The 22295-nt window shown below is 43.0% G+C and overlaps 1 protein-coding gene across 1 annotated transcript in view; it reads right to left on the bottom strand.

Annotated features, from left to right (window-relative positions):
• Positions 1 to 487: 487 nt before the first annotated feature.
• The window catches only part of LOC128743699 (voltage-dependent calcium channel type A subunit alpha-1-like), a 36881-nt gene continuing 15073 nt past the window's right edge, over positions 488 to 22295 (bottom strand). Inside the window, exons 14-25 of the mRNA XM_053840326.1 lie at positions 22207 to 22290; positions 21969 to 22151; positions 21818 to 21909; positions 10878 to 11028; positions 10685 to 10812; positions 10424 to 10626; positions 10045 to 10363; positions 9794 to 9942; positions 8870 to 9070; positions 8662 to 8813; positions 8340 to 8602; positions 488 to 632 (exon numbers count right to left, since the gene is read on the bottom strand). Of these exons, the coding sequence (XP_053696301.1) occupies positions 488 to 632; positions 8340 to 8602; positions 8662 to 8813; positions 8870 to 9070; positions 9794 to 9942; positions 10045 to 10363; positions 10424 to 10626; positions 10685 to 10812; positions 10878 to 11028; positions 21818 to 21909; positions 21969 to 22151; positions 22207 to 22290 (2070 nt within the window). The remainder of the gene's footprint in view (positions 633 to 8339; positions 8603 to 8661; positions 8814 to 8869; positions 9071 to 9793; positions 9943 to 10044; positions 10364 to 10423; positions 10627 to 10684; positions 10813 to 10877; positions 11029 to 21817; positions 21910 to 21968; positions 22152 to 22206; positions 22291 to 22295) is intronic.

The raw sequence follows: 22295 nt of genomic DNA, 5'->3' as shown, positions 1-22295 counted from the left end.
TTTATATTTGCCGAGTAAATGTAATCCTACGTTGTTAAAGAAAAAATCTGGAAATATGCGATGTTACACCCCACGTTCGATGCTCCGCAGTTTTCGGATGAAAATGGCGTTAGATTTATTTGGTGTTCTCAATGGGTGGTGTTCCGCTGCTCGTTACAGTATTTTTTCGACGATCAGTACGACGATCCACTTTTCAATGGCATTCGAGGATAATTACAATGATCCTCGCATATTTGTTACACTGCTATACCGTTACCGCTATCACTAGATTGGGCAGTCGTCCGAGGGATACCCTCACTGCTCTCACTGTAGTCTTCACGTCATCGAAGTGATTGTAGTAGTTCGTGTTGATGCTCTTGCTAGCTGATTGAGTGCGCATTGTTGTATGGTCAGGGTTCGTGATGGTCATATTGTCCAAGTGTTCAGCGTCTGTAGCGTTCTGGTCGGTATTATTGGCCCTTAGGATTTGTGTATTCTCCAACCTCTGCTAGCACCAATCGCCCTCGTCCGATTCGGAGTAGATTGAATGCATGCCCACCTTGGGTTTGTAGCCGTTTAGGGTTGATGAACCAAAGGTGCTACCGCCGGTGCGACCCAAATTGTATAAGTGTTCGTAAGAGAGCGGTTCGACCCTGGAAGAAATTCAAAAAATAAATATTTATCGTCAGTATAGAAAATGTATTTTTTACGAAAGCCAGCTTATGTTTAGCTAATTCCAATATTTTAGGAGACCTATCCATGCTCTTTCTATAACAACAACATTGCGTAACGTCGCAATCGGTAAAACAGACCCCACAATCGTTCTAAGAATCTTATCAAGTAACTCATTTATTTCCTGCATGTGGTACCAACCGGAAATCAAGCAACCTTAGACGGTGCACCTCGAGTAACAAACCCGTTTGCTGACAGGGAAGTAAACACTCATGGGAATGTTGTGTACTGGTCCTCGAATAGCCTTCCCAAGCAACAACGTTAGTTTTATTGTACTCTTATGGCGGTTTTCATGACCAATTTTAATGTTAAATGCCATCATAAGAGTGTAATAAAACCTAAATTGTTACTTGGGTTGTCAGCCTCATTCGTCTAAGCCAATATCAAGAGCGTATCTGAACGGTGATTTCATTTTAAGGCGAAACATTATTTCCTCATCCTGGTGAGCATCTGCACATCATGTAAAGAGCGGCTCACGACAGTATCTCACTCTGGGCGGTCCCACAAAATTTTGAAACGTATGGTTTCGAACCAAAACCAACACGACTTCGGAAGCGGGACCCGAGTAAGGTAAGTTATCTTCATACAATACCTACGAACAATCAAGAAAATGCGGCTCGGAAGATTCGGTATGAACCCAGGCAATGCAATAATGAATTACGAATTGACAACATTGCTGTTATTGATATTGCTTTCTCGTGTGGTACCGTATGTTATGTCAAGTACCGACCAGGGTAGAATTGAGAACAAAATGCAGTTGCTGGGCCTGCTGCGGGTCCACGCTAGGAGGTGCAGATGATTAGCCAAGAGTTTGATAAGATTCACGACGATGACGCCTTAGTGAAGGAGGAGAATGTCACTGCGTAGGAAAAGAAGTAAGCAGAGTTCGCTGCAGTCCACAACGAAACAATGGTCAAGATCTAAACAACGATCGAAGCTGTTGGAAAGGAAAGTTTACAACCCCTCTTCGTGTCAGCAGCCGTACCGTTTCCTTCGACGTCGACCGCAACAAATCCACCGCCAAATCAACTTATGATCATCCATTGCCAGTCATACCGTGTTCCTCTTCCAACTTTTGACGGTCGTCACAAAGCATGGCCATGATGCACCCATCGAACGATTCGGACACTGTCAAGTGGTATAACCTGGAACAATCGCTGAAGGGAGCTGCCATGGGTGTAATTGAGCTGGATACGCTTCAAAACAACACTTATGGACAGGCTTGGGAGATTCTAGATAAGTGTTTCGGAATCCAACGTGTGATTTTCGAATCGCACATCCGCGGTATGCTGAATATGGAAAGGTTTCCAAACAGATATTCGAAAGACATTCGAATTGGTTATGAGTGATAGTAGAGTCTTGACGCACTATTACGACTAATGATGGCCGAAGATAAAGAAAAAGAGTAGGCAGAAACGTCACACCAAAATTATTGGAGCTTGAATTTTCACCGAAAAATTCTTGAATTCTTGAATCTTGATATTATTAGATATTCGAAAGGTCTATGGAACTTGGTGGACAAATGAACCCGTCACGTCGTCAACCAGCAACTAAGCGGGATGTCGCAGATATTTATGATACCGTTACTGACATGCTACCCATTAAATTGGGGAAGCTTCGGGACCAATTAATCCAAGATTCCAGAGTACGAGCAAATAATTCAGTTTCTGAAGCAATGGTGCATGATTTTGAAGCGATTTGAGACCTTTGGCAGGCTCCAAAGTATCAACGGTCTCAAGAATTCTGCAAAGAAAAGTATTTCGTCAAAGTCTTCCTATGCCGCAACAGCGATACCTTCTAAAACAAGACCGTGGAGCAGCGTTAAAACAAGTTGAAAGAGGCAAACTTGGGCTCCAACTGCTTGAGGAAGGGCCATTGTAGTGCTGAGTTATAAGCCCTATGGAAAGTGGGCCAATAGACACCTATTCTTGTCCAATTCCAAGTGCAAGAGAAGCCTGAGGTGAGAAAGAGAGAGCCGCTCAAACCTGCCGAGATGAATCGAGTAGCAGCAGGGACGCAGCCTGTAAATGCATCCTGTATGAGCGTGTTTCTTTCGTGAACCAAGCAGGTATTTCTGATGACATCAATGGTTAATGTTCTCTCAAGAAGTGGCCAAGTTCATCACGGCCGAGTATTGTTAGACTCTGTATCAGAGATCAATCTGCTGTCGAATGTTGTTGTGAAGAAACTGAACCTACCGAAGTAACCAGCTAATGTCCTTGTAGTCGGTTTAGGCAGTGCGCAATCACAAATACGTCATCGAATGATGGTGAGAATGATATCAAGCTAGAACGATTTCACCATGAACGTTGAGTGCCTCGTCACACCGCAGATAACTGGCATTATTCCCTCCGCGAATGTCTGAGTGGACATCTGGCATATTCCGACGGCATTGTGTTGGCCGGTGCTTCATTTAACCGTCCACGGCAAGTAGACATACTGATTGGTGCCGAACATTTCGTCGATATCTTGAAGCAAAGCCAAGTCAAACTAGTCAACCATTTACCTACATTGTACAAGCCGCTGCTCAGATGAGTCGTAGCTTGCTCGTACGAAAAAATGGAAAAGGATTGTCCATTGTGCTCCAACCTAGCTGAGACCAACGGATCCAGCACGCTTCCAGCTTGCAGCGGTTCTTCGAACAAGATTTCCAGGTAAGCTAGCAGCGATGACGACTGAGGAAGAGTGATTTGAAGAAAAGTGAAGAACACTTCCAGCGAACTTCTCGTCGTAATGAGAAGGAACGATTCATAGTTCAGCAACCCTTTAACGAGTTAGTGAACTAATTGGAAGGCTCAAGATTCTTGGTGTTGAAACGATTTTTGCTATTGGAGAAGATATTGGCACGAGATTAAGAGCTGAAGGCTCAGCATGCGGCATTCGTCGATGAACCCCGATGCTACCTCTCTCCAATTTCTCGGACACCAAGTACTCTCCGCCAGATCTCGCTCCACCTGGTCTAACCATCTTGCGCGCATGGTCGTCCTGTTCCTACAAGATTTGGATTTGAGGCAAACACCATCTATGCAGGGTAGTTGTCCGGCACTCTTGCAACATGCCCTGCCCATCTTATCCGTCCAGCTTTAGCCACCTCTTGGATACTGAGTTCACCATAGAGCTATGCGAGTTCAAGGTTCATACTCTGCCTCCATACTCTGTTCTCCAGTCGCCGCTGAAGATCGTTCTAAGCACTCGTCTTTCGACAACACCGAGCACCCACATTGTCCATGTTTCATGCCCGTAAAGAACAACCGGTCTAATAGACGTCTTGAACAGGGTACACCTTGTACGGGGCCTTAGTCTGCTCGATCGCAATTCCTTGTGGACCGCACAGTAAACACGACTTCCGCTGATATTACGCCTCCTAATCTCACGGCTGGTATCATTGTCCGCCGTTACCAGTGAGCCAAGGAAGAAAACTTCACCAACTACCTCAAACTCATCGCCGTCGATCATTATGCTACTGCCCAAATGGCGTCGGTCGACCTGGTTTCCACTGCCCAGCATGTACTTCGTTTTAGACGTATTTACCTTTAATCCAATCTTTTCTGCTTCGCGTTATAGTCTGGTGTACTGTTCAGCCACCGCAACAGATGTTCTGCTGATAGCCTCCTTAATTTCGCCTATCGTTGGGACTTCATCCAAGTGCTATTTCCACCTATCGGTCACCTCACGATCGCCCGTCAAAATACTGACATTCTTATCCCGACACATTTTGGCTCGCGGTATACAACCTTTGCGGGATCCGTCCAGTTTCTGACAGAAATTTTGCGTTTCTTGAGAAACATGCAGCCTCTGCATATTCGTGCTCTTCTACGTAGCGCTTTTTCTCCCGGAAGATTTGATTATGCTGCATCTTCTTCTTTTTGTGTCTTTCCACGTTCTGATATGTGGCATTCTTAAGAGAAGGCTGCGCATGTTAATGATGCTTATCTTGAAGAAACGGGCCTTAATTCTCAACCTGCACATTCAAGGATTAATTGGTAACTACTCACTCATCCGTTTCCGCATCTCGCCCGTCACTAGGAAAGCCAATGTTGCGAATAGTATGAGAAACATAGCTTTCAACGTTTACGCCCGCACACGCAGGCGTAAAAGAAACAGCCGTCGGTACTGTATGCAGACATTCTGCTACTCACACACTCGCTCACGCTCATCCTCACGTCGTCTTCTAGCGTAGCGTATTCTCGAGTCAAAAAATTCGTGGAAAATCAGCTGCCCGTGAGGCTGGTGGCGCACTGAGATACAAATTTTGCTTTACTTTTTATTCTTATTCTTCATCTTCGCCTTCGATTCTACTCACGGGCGGGAGTACGAACCGTCGCGAGTAATCGGTATCATCAGATCGGGCTGCAACGACGAACGACGAACGCCGACTGTAGCTGTAAACTAAACACACCCTCACGAAAACTCGTTGTTAGTGCATGAAGAAATAAGAGCGGGAGTTTTAAAGGGATGCTTATGCCGGTGTGTTCGTTAGAATGAGGATGCGTGTGTCAGAAAATTAGACCACACGAGTGTAGGCTTCGCAACACTGATGAAAGCTCGTGTGTGTTGCCACAGCTCTGTTAGATCGTATGTCTATCTATCAACGTACGTACCATTAAGTTCTCCCAGCACATATGGTGCAGCGCTACGACGACTTGCGGTTATTCAATATGTCGGAGAGCACTCGAGTGCTTCCTTGGAAGTTGAGAGATCGGCTTGGGCAGTTCCACGTCGCGAGTTTCCATTACATAGTCCTTTTTCGTCGCGTATAGACACACGCGATTATTCCAGTCCAAATTTCCTTGTTATTCGTTCATTGCTTAATAGTTTTTCGTGGTGGCGATTTGCAAGGCTTACTGTACCAAACCCCTGTTTCGCCGGAGGACCAACGAAGTTCGAAAGAGCTCTCCTTCCCTGTCAGCATACGACCTTGTTTTTCATCGGGGTCGGCCGCCCGATCTTCATTAAGGTTGATCGTATCCCGGCTAGTACTATGAGGAAGTAGGGATAGGATTTACTGAGTAAAAGGCTGTGAACCACTGTAGGGTCAATTTTATGTCTGCAGGTGCGCATTATACAGACGTTTAGCTGCCCGATCGCTGGTCACCGCCTGACATTTTGCCTACCGCATCACTGTATCCTGAAGCCGTTTGGTAGCAGCACGAAAATTCGTGTTGTTTTCGATGCGACAGCCAAAGCTAGCGAACTATTTATTTGTTAATTTGGTTAATATTTAATTTCATCCGACTCAAGGTTTTAAATGAAATATGAACTATCTTTGAATGACGTTAGCCAAAATGACCTTTCCTCCGTCGCTGTATCGGAAATGTACCGGCAAATTCTTATTGACCCCTCGCAGACCCTATATCGGAGAATCTTCTGGTGAAATCACCCGTCGAAAGTGTGGAAGTTATTGGAAGCTTTGGAGGTGTTGAAGGCGACAGTTACAGAACAGAACTTCAGCGGTATTGTTTCTCGGTGTAAGATCGCTTAGCCAGCTAGGCCGTGACGAGAGTAAGAATTATCCGGAGGCGGTCGAAGTGATCCTGAATGATTCTTACATGGACAACGTTCGGTATGGCTCGCATTCAATCCAGTCAACCAAAAAGTTACGCCGCGATCTAGTGACTTTGATGCTAAAAGGTGGATTTACCATCCGAAAGTGGTGTTTTAACTCGGAGAAACTGCTTGATGGAATTTCTGCAGCGGAGCGAGAAGCCTTGGTACCCATTCAAGACTTCAGTACCAATGAAATGATCAAAGTTTTGGGATTCTTGTGAAACTCGAAAGAAGACCTGTTCCTGTTAAACAAATCACCTGACCGGAGCGTTCTGTCCCAGATCGCGATGTTGTTTGACCCTCTAGTGCTCGTGGTCGTCAAAGCAAAGATGATCATGCAGTGCCTATGGGCCTTTCAACCTTGGATAGGATGACCCTGTGGAAGGCGATTCACTCCTGCACCGGATGGATTTACACTACTATACATCATTGAACCAGCACAACAACCACGTGATTCCAAGATGCGTCGTAATTCCTGACACGGAGGCTAAGTAAATGCATAGTTTTGCCGATTGGTCGAAGCTACTCTGCATGAGATGACCATTCCTAAACTAGTGCTCTGTGCTGTCTTATTCCTGACCGTGCTGTTGGATAAGGGCATTCCAATCTTCAAGCTGCAGATCCACTAAAGAGAGATCACTAACTATAACCCGATAGCCAGATAGCGTTGATTTGGATGAAGAAACCCTTGGATCGGCTGCAGGTCTTTGTTCGCATTCGTGTGGTCCAAATCAACAGGCTAACTGAACAGTGCCATTGGAATTACGTAAGCACTGACCAAAACCCGACGGATAAGGTATCCCGAGGAATGAAACCAGCCCTATTAAGCCAGTGTCAACTATAGTGGAACGGTTCATCCTTTCTTTGTAAAGCCTATTGCGAAATAGAACCGACAGAAGACATTGTCGATGAGCTGATTGTCGAAACGAAGCATTTGGTCATCACTAGGAGCGCTACAGTAAAATTAATAATACGTTCAGATATTAAATGTCTTAAATTTTAAGGCGTGCTGACTTTTAATCTTGAAGAGATTCGGCCAGAAGACGTACAACTTAAGATGAATAGAGTCGCTGGCCGCAGGCTCGACGATTTAAATTCGGTGATATTTTAATACTCCTAGACGATCATACTATGGTGATCTCTGGGAGAAAGCGATGCATTCAGCTTAGGCGCAGAAACATTCGGGTTAACATCTTTCGCGCATTGATGATACGCAGACACTGCAAACGCTAATTGTATGCCTCCTCAATTCACGTCCATTTAAAACGTTTACCGATAATCTCAAGGAATTGCCAAGTGCTCACACCTGGTCACATTCTTATGGGTAGCTCTACAGTGCTAGATTTGAACTATGACAAAGTTTTACTCAACTGACATGATGCGGTATTACTTTGAACCGATAGTTAGTGGGTAAAATGAAAATCTGAAAGAAATAACTAATCTGATTTTGTACGCTTATAATTCAGGCAAGTCTAGATTAATTTTACAGATTTTTGACTTAATAAATCATAGGTTCTTTTAGACTAAACTTTGTCCCTTGTCTAGACCTATAAATGAGGTTAAGTGTTTTGAATGATTTGAAAAAAGTGTGGAAGAGAGCAAAACATTATAAATATGAATAAAAATCTTCATTGGCGGAACTAAGGGAAGTTAGGGGCCCCCTAGAAATATTGACTAAATCTTTTTAATTTTTAAAAAGCCAAGATTTTTAAAAAACTCTGATGAAAAACTTCAGAGTAATTTTTATTTGCATCACTGTTATAAGAACCCAGGCGTTAATGTGCATTTAATCTTAATATGCCGATGAAATTCCCGGGGCTATAACCACACTAGAAATTGGCAGAACTCAATGGAGCTCTTAGAGTGGTAAAAGGTGTTAAAGAAAGAAAGTGGAAATAGCAGTATAGCAGGGGTCACTTATTTAGACACACTCATTTTGATAAAATCTTGGTGCACCTCTGCACAAACAAAACGTAAACTGTAAACATTGTAAACAAAAACGTGATTGGACGTTAAAAATAAATTTTTTGGGGCACTATGCGACAGATATGCATATGGTAAACGTGAACATGCCTTTTTACCTCTCATACTCTGTGTCACGAGCGGAGTCCCGTGCCCGTTCCAGTTCCCGCTCGATTTCGAACAATTCTCGTTCCGTGTCCCGGAATACGTATCGCGAACCATAGTCCCGTTCCCGTTCCCGCAGCCGTTCACGTTCCCGATCTCGTTCGCTTTCCGTGTGATGGTAGATGCGGGGATCGCGTGAAATTTCGCCCCGTGAGTTAGGCAGCGAATGAACACCGTATGGCAGCGAGTGTGTATTTAGCGATAGGTGGAGACTCTGCTGCAAAGAGGAAGAAAGATTGGTTTTGGGTTTTGTTTGCGCCGTGGATAGATACTTACATGCGTAGGACTAGTATTTAAACGCGGGAAGTTAATATTAGTTGACTTTAACTGTAGTGTTGTTGGTTTAATTGGTCTTGGTGGCAGTCTTCTTCCGAAATCTCTGTGTGATTGTAATACTGGATACGTGTGCTGGATGTACGGGCGAGTCACTGGAAGAAAAAAGTGTTTGAAAGGTGTTTAAGAGGTTCCGAGCTTAAATACTTACAAACTTCTTCTCGGAATCTCTCACGCTCTCGTTCTCTCAGCTCCTGCAGTCGTGCCGGACTGGGCGATCGGGATCGTTGGCATAGGCTGGTCGTCCCATAGGGATGTATCCTTCGATTGTACCGATGGTGCGCGCTGATCTGTGTATCCAGTCGTGTCGGCGAAGGGGACCGTGCTGGACTGGTGGCTACGGACCAGGAACCTTTATGTTTTCAAAATTTCAAATTTGTGTATATTGTGTGTGTGTACTGTGTGTATGTATATATATGCATCTATATTCATTTTCTTGACAATTACAAACAAATACTGCATCCTGTTGCGACCATTCTGCACGTCGCATCCACGGTAAGCGTGGTTCACGCTCACTATCTGAGCGGTCTTCGCTGTTCGAGCAATATATGTTCTAAATTTTGGCAATGGGCGCCATTTTCTATGTGTTTCTCTAGGTAGCATGCTGTGTTAAACTAATATCGAAAAATGCGAACAATTGATTAACATTGAAAAAATTGCTAAACTGGAACTTCTACAAACTATAGGATTCAAATGGGAAGATTGGATTTGGTATTCGGGTAAGTTTTACCCGAGCATTTTTCTTTTAGTCTGTGGTTATAATCTCTCTCCAGCCATAATGGAAATACACATGATGTAATTTACAAGACACGTTTTACACCAGTGGGAATGGTCCACTAATTGGAACTGGCAATCCATGCGTAAGCGAACAGAGCATTGAAATGAATGATTTTAGGACGGTACGTTTGTTAGTTAAATTCCTGATCCTATTGCAAATCTTTCCGGCTTTTGTAGCGCCGTTATACACTTTGAAAGAAACTCAAAATCATTCGGTATTAATAGTGATTGCAATCAGGAAAATAAATATAGGCACAGGGGAATGGAATTTGTGAAGGGTGCAATTGCAAAAAAATACCTCTATCGAATCTATAGCGCCCATAGTGGTGCCTACCAATAAGGTGATCCCTACGTGCAATCTCCACCACGTTGGAAACTGTCTCCGAAAATCCAATATCGTGATGTAGATGTCGCGGGCTAGGCGATCGTTCCAGCCCTGAGCCTCGCCTATGAAAACATATGAGAAAAAAAAAACACAAAATGTGTCAGTTTAGTGGCCGTTTTACTATACCAGTGTCTCGTAGATTTTCAGGAAAGTAGAAATCATACTGTATACTCGGAGAACGGCGGTGGCCATTACGATGATCATGCGGCGGATGCAGAAGTCCATCCTCGGCGAAGGCTTCTTGAATTTCGTGACTTTTCCGGTCTTGCAGGTCGGGTGCGTCGCATTCTAATTGGATACACTTGTTGTTACGCCACGTTTCCAATAGCAGAATTCCGGCGTACAGTTTCCCGACGGTCATCTTGCCTGTGTTCAGCATGTCTCTTGGGGGCACCAACAGGTCGATCATTTTTTTCGCTTGAATCGGCCAAATTTGTTTAATAGTTTGCCGCAGTTCACTATCTGCCTGATCCATTTCTTCGGCTTTGGGAAAACAACAATCAGTATAATGGAGGAAAGTTTTTCAGTTTATCATTTACTTACCAGGTCGCATCTTGATACTGAGATTTTCTCGAATCAACGCAAACAGCGTTGTCGTGAAACTCACCCTTCCTTCCTCGTCCACCGGCATGTTCATTCGTATCAATTTCTTGTACGCTAATCGATTTGGACATTTGTTCCCAAAACCAAGCGGTGGGGCCATGTTTTTCAACATATCGAACATCTCGGTGAAATGCAGTTTCCCCCTGAGAGCAGTAAACTCATACAAATATACCAAATATATAAGGAGCGATCGATACTTACGAAGCAGATGGATCATACTCGGCCCATATCCTCACAAACTCGTCCAGATGATGGGCACCGAGAATACTGGAATCCCTGGTTAGGTAGTCAAAGTTGTCCATAATGACAGCAACGAACAAATTCAACATCTACGGATAAATGGTAATCATTAAATGGATTGCGTTCTGTGAATCGGACGTTGAGTTGAGCTCACCAAAAACGAACAGAAAAAAATGAAGGATACAAAGTATCCGTAGGCAAGCGTCGATCCGCAGGTTTCATTTGGCTTGTTGGCGCGCGGGTCGCAAGGTCGTCCTTTGAGACATGCTAACATAATGTTTGGCCAGGATTCTCCCGTTGCACATCTGGATAAAGAGGGAAAAGAAAAGTCTCTAGTTTATCATATCCTAAGCACGTTCTAACTTAGATCAATCGATCTACTGATATAAGGGATGGGGAGGCTTAAGAATCTTTTTTTATATGATATATAGAGTTTTTTATGTTTAGCTACCGTTGCCTCTAACAGTTAACGCTAATATTATTAAAAGAGTAGTTGATAGTTGACGACAAATGAATTAAAACTAAAAAAAAAATTTTTTTATGCATTTCAGACACATTCCTTGTACCGGATCGTAAATCGTGGAGATTGGATTCTCAGTTATCTGAATCTGATCTGATGTAGCGTTTACGGAAGACACAGTTTCGCTAATCGAATACACTCTACTGATATAAACTGGTATTTCAGTACTGTAACGTATGATGTTTTGGCACCAGTTTCTAATTATAATATCCGACTATAGAACTTCGGCTATGTTACTAGAATGTACGTGGACTCACGACTACAGCTGGTGATATTGGCCATTATTCTGACCTAATACTCAACAATCATAATCTCTTCCGGGTAGAGGGATGAGAATCTTGAGAACTGTTTCCATCGCACTGTCGTACGGCATCCTTCCGACATGCCCGGCCCACCGTACGATGGGAATCTAGTTGATGTACGGGAGGAATCTCTCCAATCATTGCATATAGTTCGTGATTCATATCCTTTCAACATTCTCTGCTTTCAGTTTACACTCCGCCAAATATCTTTCGCAATACATTCGGCTCAAACACGGCAATGGCACGAATGTCCTCCGTGAGCAGCGTCACAGCTTCAAGTCCATAAAGAACTAAAAGAACTAGGGTTTATTTCTAATTCCCGTCGTAGTAAGTAAAGCCATTCTAATTTTCATCATTTGTTGGGTGGATTTAATGAATACTCCAAAAGTTCTTGTGCTGATTCGATTAAAACACACTTACCTTCCGATCCGTGAACTTTGAAATCGCCAAAAAGCGATTATTAAAGTATATTATTGAAATTACGCAACTGACTTTATTTCTTAAATTCGTTGTACCGTTTCAAAATCCGTCCATCAAAATTTTTCAAGCTAACGCGCATGTATTTGTATAGGACGGCATGACAAATGTTATTCTATAAAATTTCTGCAGGTCAGGCAAGTATTTCTGGCTGTAGAATAACGACAATGCCTTGCGTGAGTTATTTTCATTTATGAATGACGGAAATTAAAACGGCTAGTCGACATTGTCTTCTTCGTCGCACGAAAAAACGTGGAAAATTTGGCTGGTAGGACTTCTTCAATGATAAAAAGCATTTATATAGATCTTTAGATAGATTTAGATAGATTGATCGCGTATGATAGACAACAAACTAAACTATTAGGGAATAACTATTTTTGCATTGTGTGTTATAAAAATGCTGATATTTTTAATAATTTGCAGCAACATACCCTACCTGTCTAATAAGGGTTCTGTACATTGTCAGCTTAGTACGGTGAGATATGCTTCTTGATCGTAGCGTTTTGCGAAGAACAAAGTAGGCCCGATTTCCCGCTTGAATGCGCCGCTGGATCTCCTTACTAATGTTGTTGTCTGCGGTCACCAGGGAGCCCAATAATTGAACTCATCTACCATTTATAGTTCGCCAACGATTACCGTCCATGGTAGGCACGCGTTTATTTCCTTTGAGCTTCTTTTGACGTAGGACTACGTCTTACGGCAAGTTTTGAGATAAGGTGTCATTCCAAAAAATCGAAAAATGCGAGCGTCACGAAAAATGAAAGGTTTTGAGCGCTAATAGCTCAGCGGTTTTTCGATCAATTTTCAATATTCTTACACCAATCGATCGGAAAATCTTCTAAGAATTGACCCAAATGAAGAAAAGTATGGATTCTTGATGTTCAACTATTGAAAAATTTAAAATTATGAACCTATGTTTTACCAGAATTCTCGCTTCTTGATTGGTTGGAAGATTCTTTACGATGATCTAAACCTATACCAATTTGATATCTGTGCTTGGGAAGTAAGCCAAAACAAGTGACGAAGTTTCCTCGTTTCAACAAGATTTCTTATCACCGCGGTTAAACCTAGACCATTTTGATGTCCTTGCTTGGGAAGTACGCCAGAGAGAGTAATAAAGTCCCCTCGTGCCAACAGATTTCTTACGAACGCGATTAAACCTAGTCCAATTTGATGTCTGTGTTAGGGAAGTGTGCGAGAAAAAATGACACAAGCTCGTTGTCCCAACAGATCGCAAATTATTTACTGCGAGACGATTAAACCTCGGCGAACTTGATATCTGCGTTGGAAAAATGTGCTACAGCTGTAGTGTTCGGTTATAATACGGCTCTGTATGGATACGCATGCATGCCGTTTCGGCTGGTAAACGGCTGAATAATGCGTACCGTCGGTGCCTTGTGCACGTGTAGGCATAAAATAGACCCTACAGTGGTTCATAGCCTCTTATTCAGCAACTCCTATTCCTACCGCCTCGTGGTACCAGCCGGGATACGAACAACGAGATCGGGTAACCAACCCCGGTGGAAGCCAAGGTCGTATGCTGACAGGAAAGGAGGGCTCTTTCGAGCTTCGTTGGCCCTCCGGCGAAACAGGGGGTTGGTGTAGCAGGCTTTGCAAGCCGTCACCACGAAAAATATTAAAGCATGGAACGAAGAACAAATATATTCTTACTGGAACAATCGGAATAGACCCACGCGACGAAAAAGGACTATGGATTGGAAACTCGGGACGTGGAACTGCCGATCTCTCAACTTCCAAGGGAGCACTCGAGTGCTCTCCGACGTATTGAAGAGCCGCAAGTTCGACGTCGTAGCGCTGCAGGAGGTGTGCTGGAAGAGCTCAACGGTACGTACGTTCAGAGATGGACATACCATCTACCAGAGCTGCGGCAACACACACGAGCTGGGTACAGCTTTCATAGTGATGGGCGAGATGCAGAAACGGGTGATTGGGTGGTGGCCAATCAATCCTCGAATGTGCAGGTTGAGAATCAAGGGCCGATTCTTCAACATAAGCATCATCAACGTGCACAGCCCTCACCTCAGAAGTACCGATGACGACAAGGATGAATTCTACGCGCAGTTGGAGAGTGAATACGACCGCTGCCCAAAACATGATATCAAGATCGTCATCGGGGATTTCAATGCTCAGGTCGGCCAGGAGGAGGAATACAAACCGGTGATTGGAAGGTTCAGTGCACACCAGCGAACCAATGAAATGGGCCTAAGACTTATCGACTTTGCCGCCTCCAAGAATATGGCCGTACGTAGTACCTTTTTCCAGCACAGAATCCACCATAAGTACACCTGGAGGTCACCAAATCAGACAGAATCACAGATCGACCACGTTTTGATCGACAGTCGGCACTTCTCAGACATTATCGACGTCAGATCCTATCGAAGCGCTAACGTTGACTCGGACCACTACCTAGTGATGGTTAAGATGCGCCCAAGACTCTCCGTTGTGAACAACATTCGGTACCGACGCCAGCCTCGGTTAGATCTCGCGCGGCTGAAGCAGCCAGACGTCGCCACAAACTACGCGCATTCACTCGAAGCTGCACTGCCGGAAGAGGACGAGCTGGACGACGCCCCTCTCGAGGACTGTTGGAACACTATCAAAACAGCCATCAGCAGTGTAGCGGAGAGCTCCATCGGGCATGTGGCCCGGAATCAGCGGAACGATTGGTTTGACGATGAATGTAGGAGGGTGAGGAGAACGCTGCGCGGGCGGCCAAGATGCGCAGTGCCACACGTCAGAACGTGGAAAGACACAAACAGAAGAAGATGCAGCGAAACCAAATCTTTCGGGAGAAAAAGCGCAACCTGGAAGAGCAGGAATATGCGGAGTTGGAGCGGCTGCATCGTTCTCAGGAAACGCGGAAGTTCTACCATAAACTGAACGGATCCCGCAAAGGCTTTGTGCCGCGAGCCGAAATGTGTCGGGATAAAACTGGCAGTATTCTGACGGACGATCGTGAGGTGACGGATAGGTGGAAGCAGCACTTCGACGAACACCTGAATGGCGCCCAGGCGGAAAACCATGGCGGCGGGGAAAGCGATTTCGACGGTGCAGCAAACGGGGAAGAGGTGCCAGCCCCAACGATAGGCGAAGTCAAGGAGGCCATCATGCAGCTAAAGAACAACAAGTCAGCTGGAAAAGATGGCATCGGAGCGGAGCTTATTAAAATGGGACCAGAAAAGCTGGCCGTTTGTCTACACCGACTAATTGTTAGAATTTGGGATACGGAACAGCTACCGGAGGAGTGGAAAGATGGGGTTATCTGCCCGATCTACAAAAAGGGCGACAAGTTGGACTGTGAGAACTATCGAGCGATCACCGTTTTCAATGCCGCTTATAAAGTGCTGTCCCAAATCATTTTCCGCCGTCTATCACCAATTGCGAATAGATTTGTGGGAACTTATCAAGCCGGCTTCGTCGAAGGTCGGTCTACAACGGATCAAATATTTACACTGCGGCAAATCCTCCAAAAGGGCCGTGAATACAGAGTTCCCACGCATCATTTATTCGTTGACTTCAAAGCCGCATATGATACCATCGATCGGAAAGAGCTATGGAAAATCATGGACGAGAACAGCTTCCCCAGGAAGCTCATCAAACTGATTAAATCTACGATGGATGGTACGCAGTGCTGTGTTCGGATTTCGGGTGGATTGTCAAGTTCATTCGAATCACACAGAGGGCTTCGTCAAGGTGATGGTCTTTCATGCCTGCTGTTCAACATAGCGCTACAAGGTGTTATGAACCGAGCGGATATCAACACGCGGGGCACGATATTCAACAAATCTAGTCAATTCGTCTGCTTTGCCGATGACATGGATATTATCGGCAGAACATCTGTGGCGGTGGCTGAACAGTACACCAGACTAAAGCGCGAAGCAGAAAAGATTGGGTTAAAGGTAAATACGTCTAAAACAAAGTACATGCTGGCCAGCGGAACCGAAGCCGAACGACACCGCTTGGGCAGTAGTATATTGATCGACGGCGATGAGTTTGAGGTAGTCGATGAATTTGTCTACCTTGGCTCACTGGTAACGGCGGACAATGATACCAGCCGTGAGATTCGGAGGCGTATTATCAGCGGAAGTCGTGCTTACTATGGGCTCCACAAGCAATTGCGGTCGAGCAGACTAAGTCGACGTACAAAGTGCACCCTGTACAAGACGCTTATTAGACCGGTTGTTCTCTACGGGCATGAAACATGGACAATGCTCGAGGAGGACCTGCGAGTGCTCGGAGTTTTCGAACGACGAGTGCTAAGAACGATCTTCGGCGGCGTACGGGAGAACGGATTATGGAGGCGGAGGATGAACCATGAACTCGCACAGCTCTATGGCGAACCCAGTATCCAGAAGGTGGCTAAAGCTGGACGGATGCGATGGGCAGGGCATGTTGCAAGAATGCCGGACAACTACCCTGCAAAGATGGTGTTCGCCTCAAATCCGGTAGGAACAAGACGACCAGGAGCGCAGCGAGCAAGATGGTTAGACCAGGTGGAGCGAGATCTGGCGGAGAGTACTCGGTGTCCGAGGAATTGGAGAGCGGTAGCCCTCAACCGAGTTACATGGAGAAATTTTGTTCAACAGGCTTTGTCTTAGGACGGCAAGCCACCTAAGTAAGTAAGTATGCATGCCGTTTCATTAGAAGTGTAGTGAAAAGATGTGCTGTTGATAAAATAGGATTGAATTGGTAAAATCCCTTCAACGTGGGAAACCATAGATAATAAAAACAATCTTTAATTTCAGTAAGGTAGCAGGAAAGCAATAATTTGTGTCCTTGATTTTGTTAAGTGGTTTTCAAATGCACAATCTTTTGAAAATTGAGCGTATGTAATGTTACTACTTTGATAAATGTTACATACAACGCATGTAGCATGTTTATATGTTGCATATAGCATGTATACATGAGGAATCGAATGATTACAAGCATGAATACATGCTACTATCACTACAAAGAGACTTACGTAGTCCTGCGTCACCTATACATGCGGTCGTGTCTTGTACACAACCCCTCTGATTTTTTCATGTATTTGGTCTTCGATGCATTTATTTTCAGCTCAAGTCGCCTTGAAACCATTTTCAATATGGCGTAGATTGCCTCCGCCGTCGCAGTTTCCGGCTATGATATCAAAGTGATCTACAATACCTAGGAGTTGGCTAGGCTTGGTGAAAATCGTGCTTCTCGTTTCGTTGCCCGCTTTACTCGTCGATTTAGCCCGTCAAGAGCAATGTTGAACACCATGCAGGATAAGCCGTCACCGTGTTTCAGCCTTCGCCGCGTCTCGAGAAGACTGTAGAATGCCCCTGAGATGCGCACGAAACACATCACTCGCTTCAATGTAGCTCTGATCCGTCGCGTAAGTTTATTCGGAAAACCATGTTCAATGTTACTCTGAGACACTGTTTGATGCCCTGTTTTGACGTTTATTTAAATGAAGTTTCGAAAATTTTAAATTATTGCTTGATTCAATAAATTTTTGTAACCAAATATGACTCCAGACATGCACTCATAACTTTTTTATGAATGTATCAGATCTCAATGATTGTGAAAAAAATAGTTAAGTACCTTGTTTCACCTACTTTAACATTTCTAGAAATATTTTTTGAATTTACTCCTGAAAAATGCCATTTTTTCATAAAACTCAAATGTGCGACCCCTAAATCGCGTCAACCAATGTTGACGTCATATAAAAGTTTTGTCTTGACACCCTAATCTATCATTTGAGGGGTGAGCCCCCGGGTTTTCTGACATAGTGCTATTTTGGGACACTCTAATGTTCATGCATTATGTGCCATAGTTGGTCTCGATAAACTGTATAAAAAATATGTGATAGGGTATATTGCTACATCGTCGTAATTGCCTATTCCCGACGTATCCAACACAAATTATTAAAAATATCAGAATTTTTATGACATACAATGCAAAACTAGTTATTCCCTAATGTAGAGTCGCCAAAAATTTTTCACTGCATATAATCGAATCCTCTATATAATCGAGACAAGAAAAAATTTTTTTTGCAATGTTTTATATACATAATTTTGTGTTTTTTTTAAATGTAAAAGAAAAATTTTATTTTTGGCTCTCACCTTAAAGGCAGAAGATAGCTTACTTACATTAAAAATGAATGAATATACAAAAATTCCGCAGAAAAGTACTATCGAAAAAAAATTGACCCGATTTTATTCAAACTTGCTGTACTTTTTCCTTTTTGAAAATAATTGGACTCGTATTTCTTTTTATTTGGCGCCTAGGGCGGCCTTGTCTGAGTTAAGGTGGTTCCAAAAAACGCGATTTTGACCTACCTTCCTACCACAATATTTTTCCCATTAAAATACCTTTCATTTGCTGCATCAACGCTCTAAATCGGTTCAGTGGTTCAAAAGTTATGAAAGAAGGTATGAATTAATTGCATTTTTTGCAACTACCCTAATTCAGAAAGAGCCACCCTAGGGACCAACTTAAAAATTATCGGTTTGATTATTTTCAAAACAGAAAAAAATAGAGCGAGTTTTAACAAAATAGGGTGCATTTTTTTTTGATTATATATAATCGAGTCCAAAATTGTACATAATCGAATCATATATAATCGAGTCTGTTTTTAATCGATTATATAGAGATAATCGAGTCCGACCTGTACCTAAAATGAACAATCTGACAAAATTTGGTTCAAATCCATGTAGGTCGATTACACGGTTATCGGATACTTTGCATGTGTTGATTCTAATAGATAATTTTTAGTTTTCACATCTGAACAACTTGAGAACGGCTGGGCCTAAGAAACAGTTTATATAAGAATTTAGTTCAAAGTGATGCGTATAGATTTTGATAATATTTGAGCTGGAAATGCCCATATAAAATGACATATAAGATGGTATAGCAAAGGTTCCTTTCACCACAAGGTGGATTGAATCGGGTTTTTTCCTACCGATCTGGGCGTTCATATCCCCTAGATGTGTCGTGGCGAGCAGCTGTCATACGCTGCCACCAGTCTCGCGTAGAACGCTTCCTTCTCATCGTCGGGTTTAACCAGGGGGCTGATATGACGTCACATTTTCGTTGCTAACATGAAAAAGGCGGCAAACGCAAAGCGATTTCACAAAACGAATTTAACTAACCATTTTCACAGTTTCATGGGTTTCATGTATTTCGCATCAATTGCCTGACTGGCATTGGCTTTGTGATGCTTAAACCTTGGCTTAAATCAGACTAAAACTAACAAAATTTAACAATTTACACATCCGACTCGGTTGTCAGCTTGAGCCCATCTATGAAGCTGTCAGCTTGGGCCCGCTCTATGTTGGCTACGTTTTTTTGTATAGGTTGGTATTGGAAGTGTCATTCCCGTGGGTTTAACTTCGTGCCCGTTTATAATGCTGTAGTTGAAGAAACGGCTCTATCTCTCTCATTCTCTCGTTGATCACTTTCAGTCTATCACGCGATCCTGCTGCCTGCCCAACACTAAAAGGCCCGTTTTCAGTTCGTTGGTAGTGCTGCCGCTCTGGTAAAACGGAGTCTTTGCGTTGTAGATCAACCTTCTCTCCTTTGCAACCGATCTCCTGCAAAGCTACGATGCCGAATTTGCGGGTTTCCATTCGTTGTAACTGTTTCGTCGCCTAGGTCGATGTTGATACGGTATATATTTCGAACCACATTCGTTTGAATGTTCGTAGCTGGTTTGCCTTACTAGGGCCACGCTACCGAGTCTCGTAATGGAACTGCTATCTTAGGCGCCGAAACAACACAGTGCCTCCTTCCCTGTTGGTATACGATCATAGTTTCTATCGGAATTGTTTACCCGATCTCCGCTAAGGTTGCTTGTATTCCAGCTGGAACCACATGAAGGTAAGGGTAGGAGTTGCTTGATAAGGGAGGTTTGCCTAGGATGTGGTGAAATCGGACAGTGAGCCCTGCCGAATTTCTATAAAATACCACAGTACAGTATCCAGAACTTTCTGTATCAGAGGCACCGAAGCGATTAGTGTCGCTTTAAGCATAGCCCACTCTTTTCTTCGTACTAATTTCTGCATTTACCAACAATTAATTCTCATCCCTACTAAGAACGATCTTCGGCGGCGTACAGGAGAATGGAGTATGGAGGTGAAAGATGAACCATGAACTCGCATAGCTCTATGGTGAAGGTGATGAAAGCTGGACGGATGTGATGGGCAGGGCATGCTGCAAAAGGGCTGGACACCTACCCTGCAAAGATGGTGTTCGCTTCAAATCTGGTAGGAAAAACCAGGGGAGTAGCAAGAAAGATGGTTAGACCAGGTGAAGCGAGTTCTAGTGGAGAGTACAGGGTGTTCAAGGAATTAGAGAGCGGTAACCCACAACTGAGTAAATTAAAGAAAGTTTTTTCGTCTGGCTTTGTTTTAAGACTACAAACTGAAAGCGGAGAGTGGCTTAAACGGATAAATCACGAGCTACAAGCACAGCCTGGGGAGAATTCCGTCGTACCCCTGGGAAAAGTCAGGAGGTTACGGTGGGCCAGACTCGTTGTAAAGATGACGTTCTTTTCAGTAACACTATCGGCATGGCAAACGGAACAGAGGGCCCTATCCTGCGATATAGCTCGACCGGATCGAAGGTGACATGCGATTTCTAGGACATCTGGGAGCAACGTGTGTAAAACTCCGAATGCACATAAGAAGGACTCCATATAAAGTAGCGGCCAAAATTTCACATTTTAGCACATGCTTAAACGCGGTTTTGTAGTAAATTGTCTATATTTTTATGATTCGCGAATAAAATTTTGATAGAAAAAAAATATCATGTAAAAATAAGCTGTCAAAGTTGCCCATTTCAAAAGTTTGAAAAATAGGTCATTTTAAAAAAGTCAAAAAATTAAATACTTATCGCGGGTGTAAATATTATTGTTATATATCATTTTAAAACTGATACCTTAGCCTATCAAAAAATGAAAAGAAAACAAATTTAAACTCAATGAGGTGCGCGATAGGCTACTTATAATAAAAATGAAATTCTCATAAACTTTAATCAAAAAAACAACTCTTGTCGCCTCTTGTCGCCGCAGTTTCTAACAGTGCGTCTGAAAGCTCGAAGTATTTTGTATCAAAACATGAATTGAAAGTTTGCTATAATTTGACGTTTTCCGAAAAAAAATAATTTTAAAATTGTTATATTTTTAGCAAGTCTTTAAAATTTTAAGTACCCTTTCAACAAATTTGATTATCTTTGTTACTAAATTTATTTAGTACCTGAAGAGAGTTTCAATGAGAAAATGGGAGAGTGCCTGCGAGAAAAAAAATTTTTTTTTGTCAAGCAAACATTTATATCGGACACATTTGATAATTTTTCCCCAAATCACCCTAAATATGAGTTCTTATAAGTTTAAATCATTTCTTTTGTAACAAATATAACCTAGAATAAATTTGAAACTAAAAAATAATTTTGGCCAAAAATTGCAATTTTCCGACTATTGTGGAATGCAGAGAAACTTCGAAAGCACATCTAGCTAACCCATCATCTGTTCATGGATTTCTGGATGACTTATAATTCAGTTCTTACCAGGTTGTTACGGATAATATTGTACCATAGTTAGTCACGATATCACACATGTTTCTTGGGTGACTACTTCACATGTAGTGATTTCATAAATTCTTCCATGGCACTTTTCTAATAAACTATGTTGTCGCTACTCGCATAACTGTCCCATTTATATAGTGAACTCCATATAAAATGCGACTGTTATGCGAGTAGCGGCTTCAATAGTAAAGCTTAAATATAAGAACAATGTTTTAAAATTCAACTTACCTAAACAATAACATCAGACCGTCCAAAAACGATCTAAAATTGTTATGACGACTGATGGCAGTGTCCGGATCTAATTCTATATTTCCGAAAACCTGCCACAACAAAAATATATTACCAATTACCACACCAGTCGTGTCCAATTGTTACGTACCTGCATTCCAATGATTGCATAGATGAAGAAAAGCATTGCAATCAGCAAGCAGACGTACGGCAGTGCTTTGAAGGATTGAACGAAAGTCCACAGCAGAATTCGTATAGTGTCACCTTGACGGAGCAGTTTGATCAAACGGGCAGCTCGGAACAGCCGCAGGAAGCCAACGTTGAAAGAATTTTCCTACAAAAATCAACATTAGACCACACTTTAAGCTGGTGCTACTGTACCTGTTTACCCAAAGGAGCAAAATTAGAGCATCCACTATACTACCGATAACGGTGATCAAGTCGAATACGTTCCAGGCGTCTTTGAAAAAGTTCTGAA

Source organism: Sabethes cyaneus, chromosome 3 (assembly GCF_943734655.1).
Source record: "Sabethes cyaneus chromosome 3, idSabCyanKW18_F2, whole genome shotgun sequence".
Lineage (NCBI taxonomy): Eukaryota > Metazoa > Arthropoda > Insecta > Diptera > Culicidae > Sabethes > Sabethes cyaneus.
The sequence above is the reverse complement of the archived record's forward strand: the minus strand, read 5'-3'. Positions and strand labels throughout refer to the sequence as shown.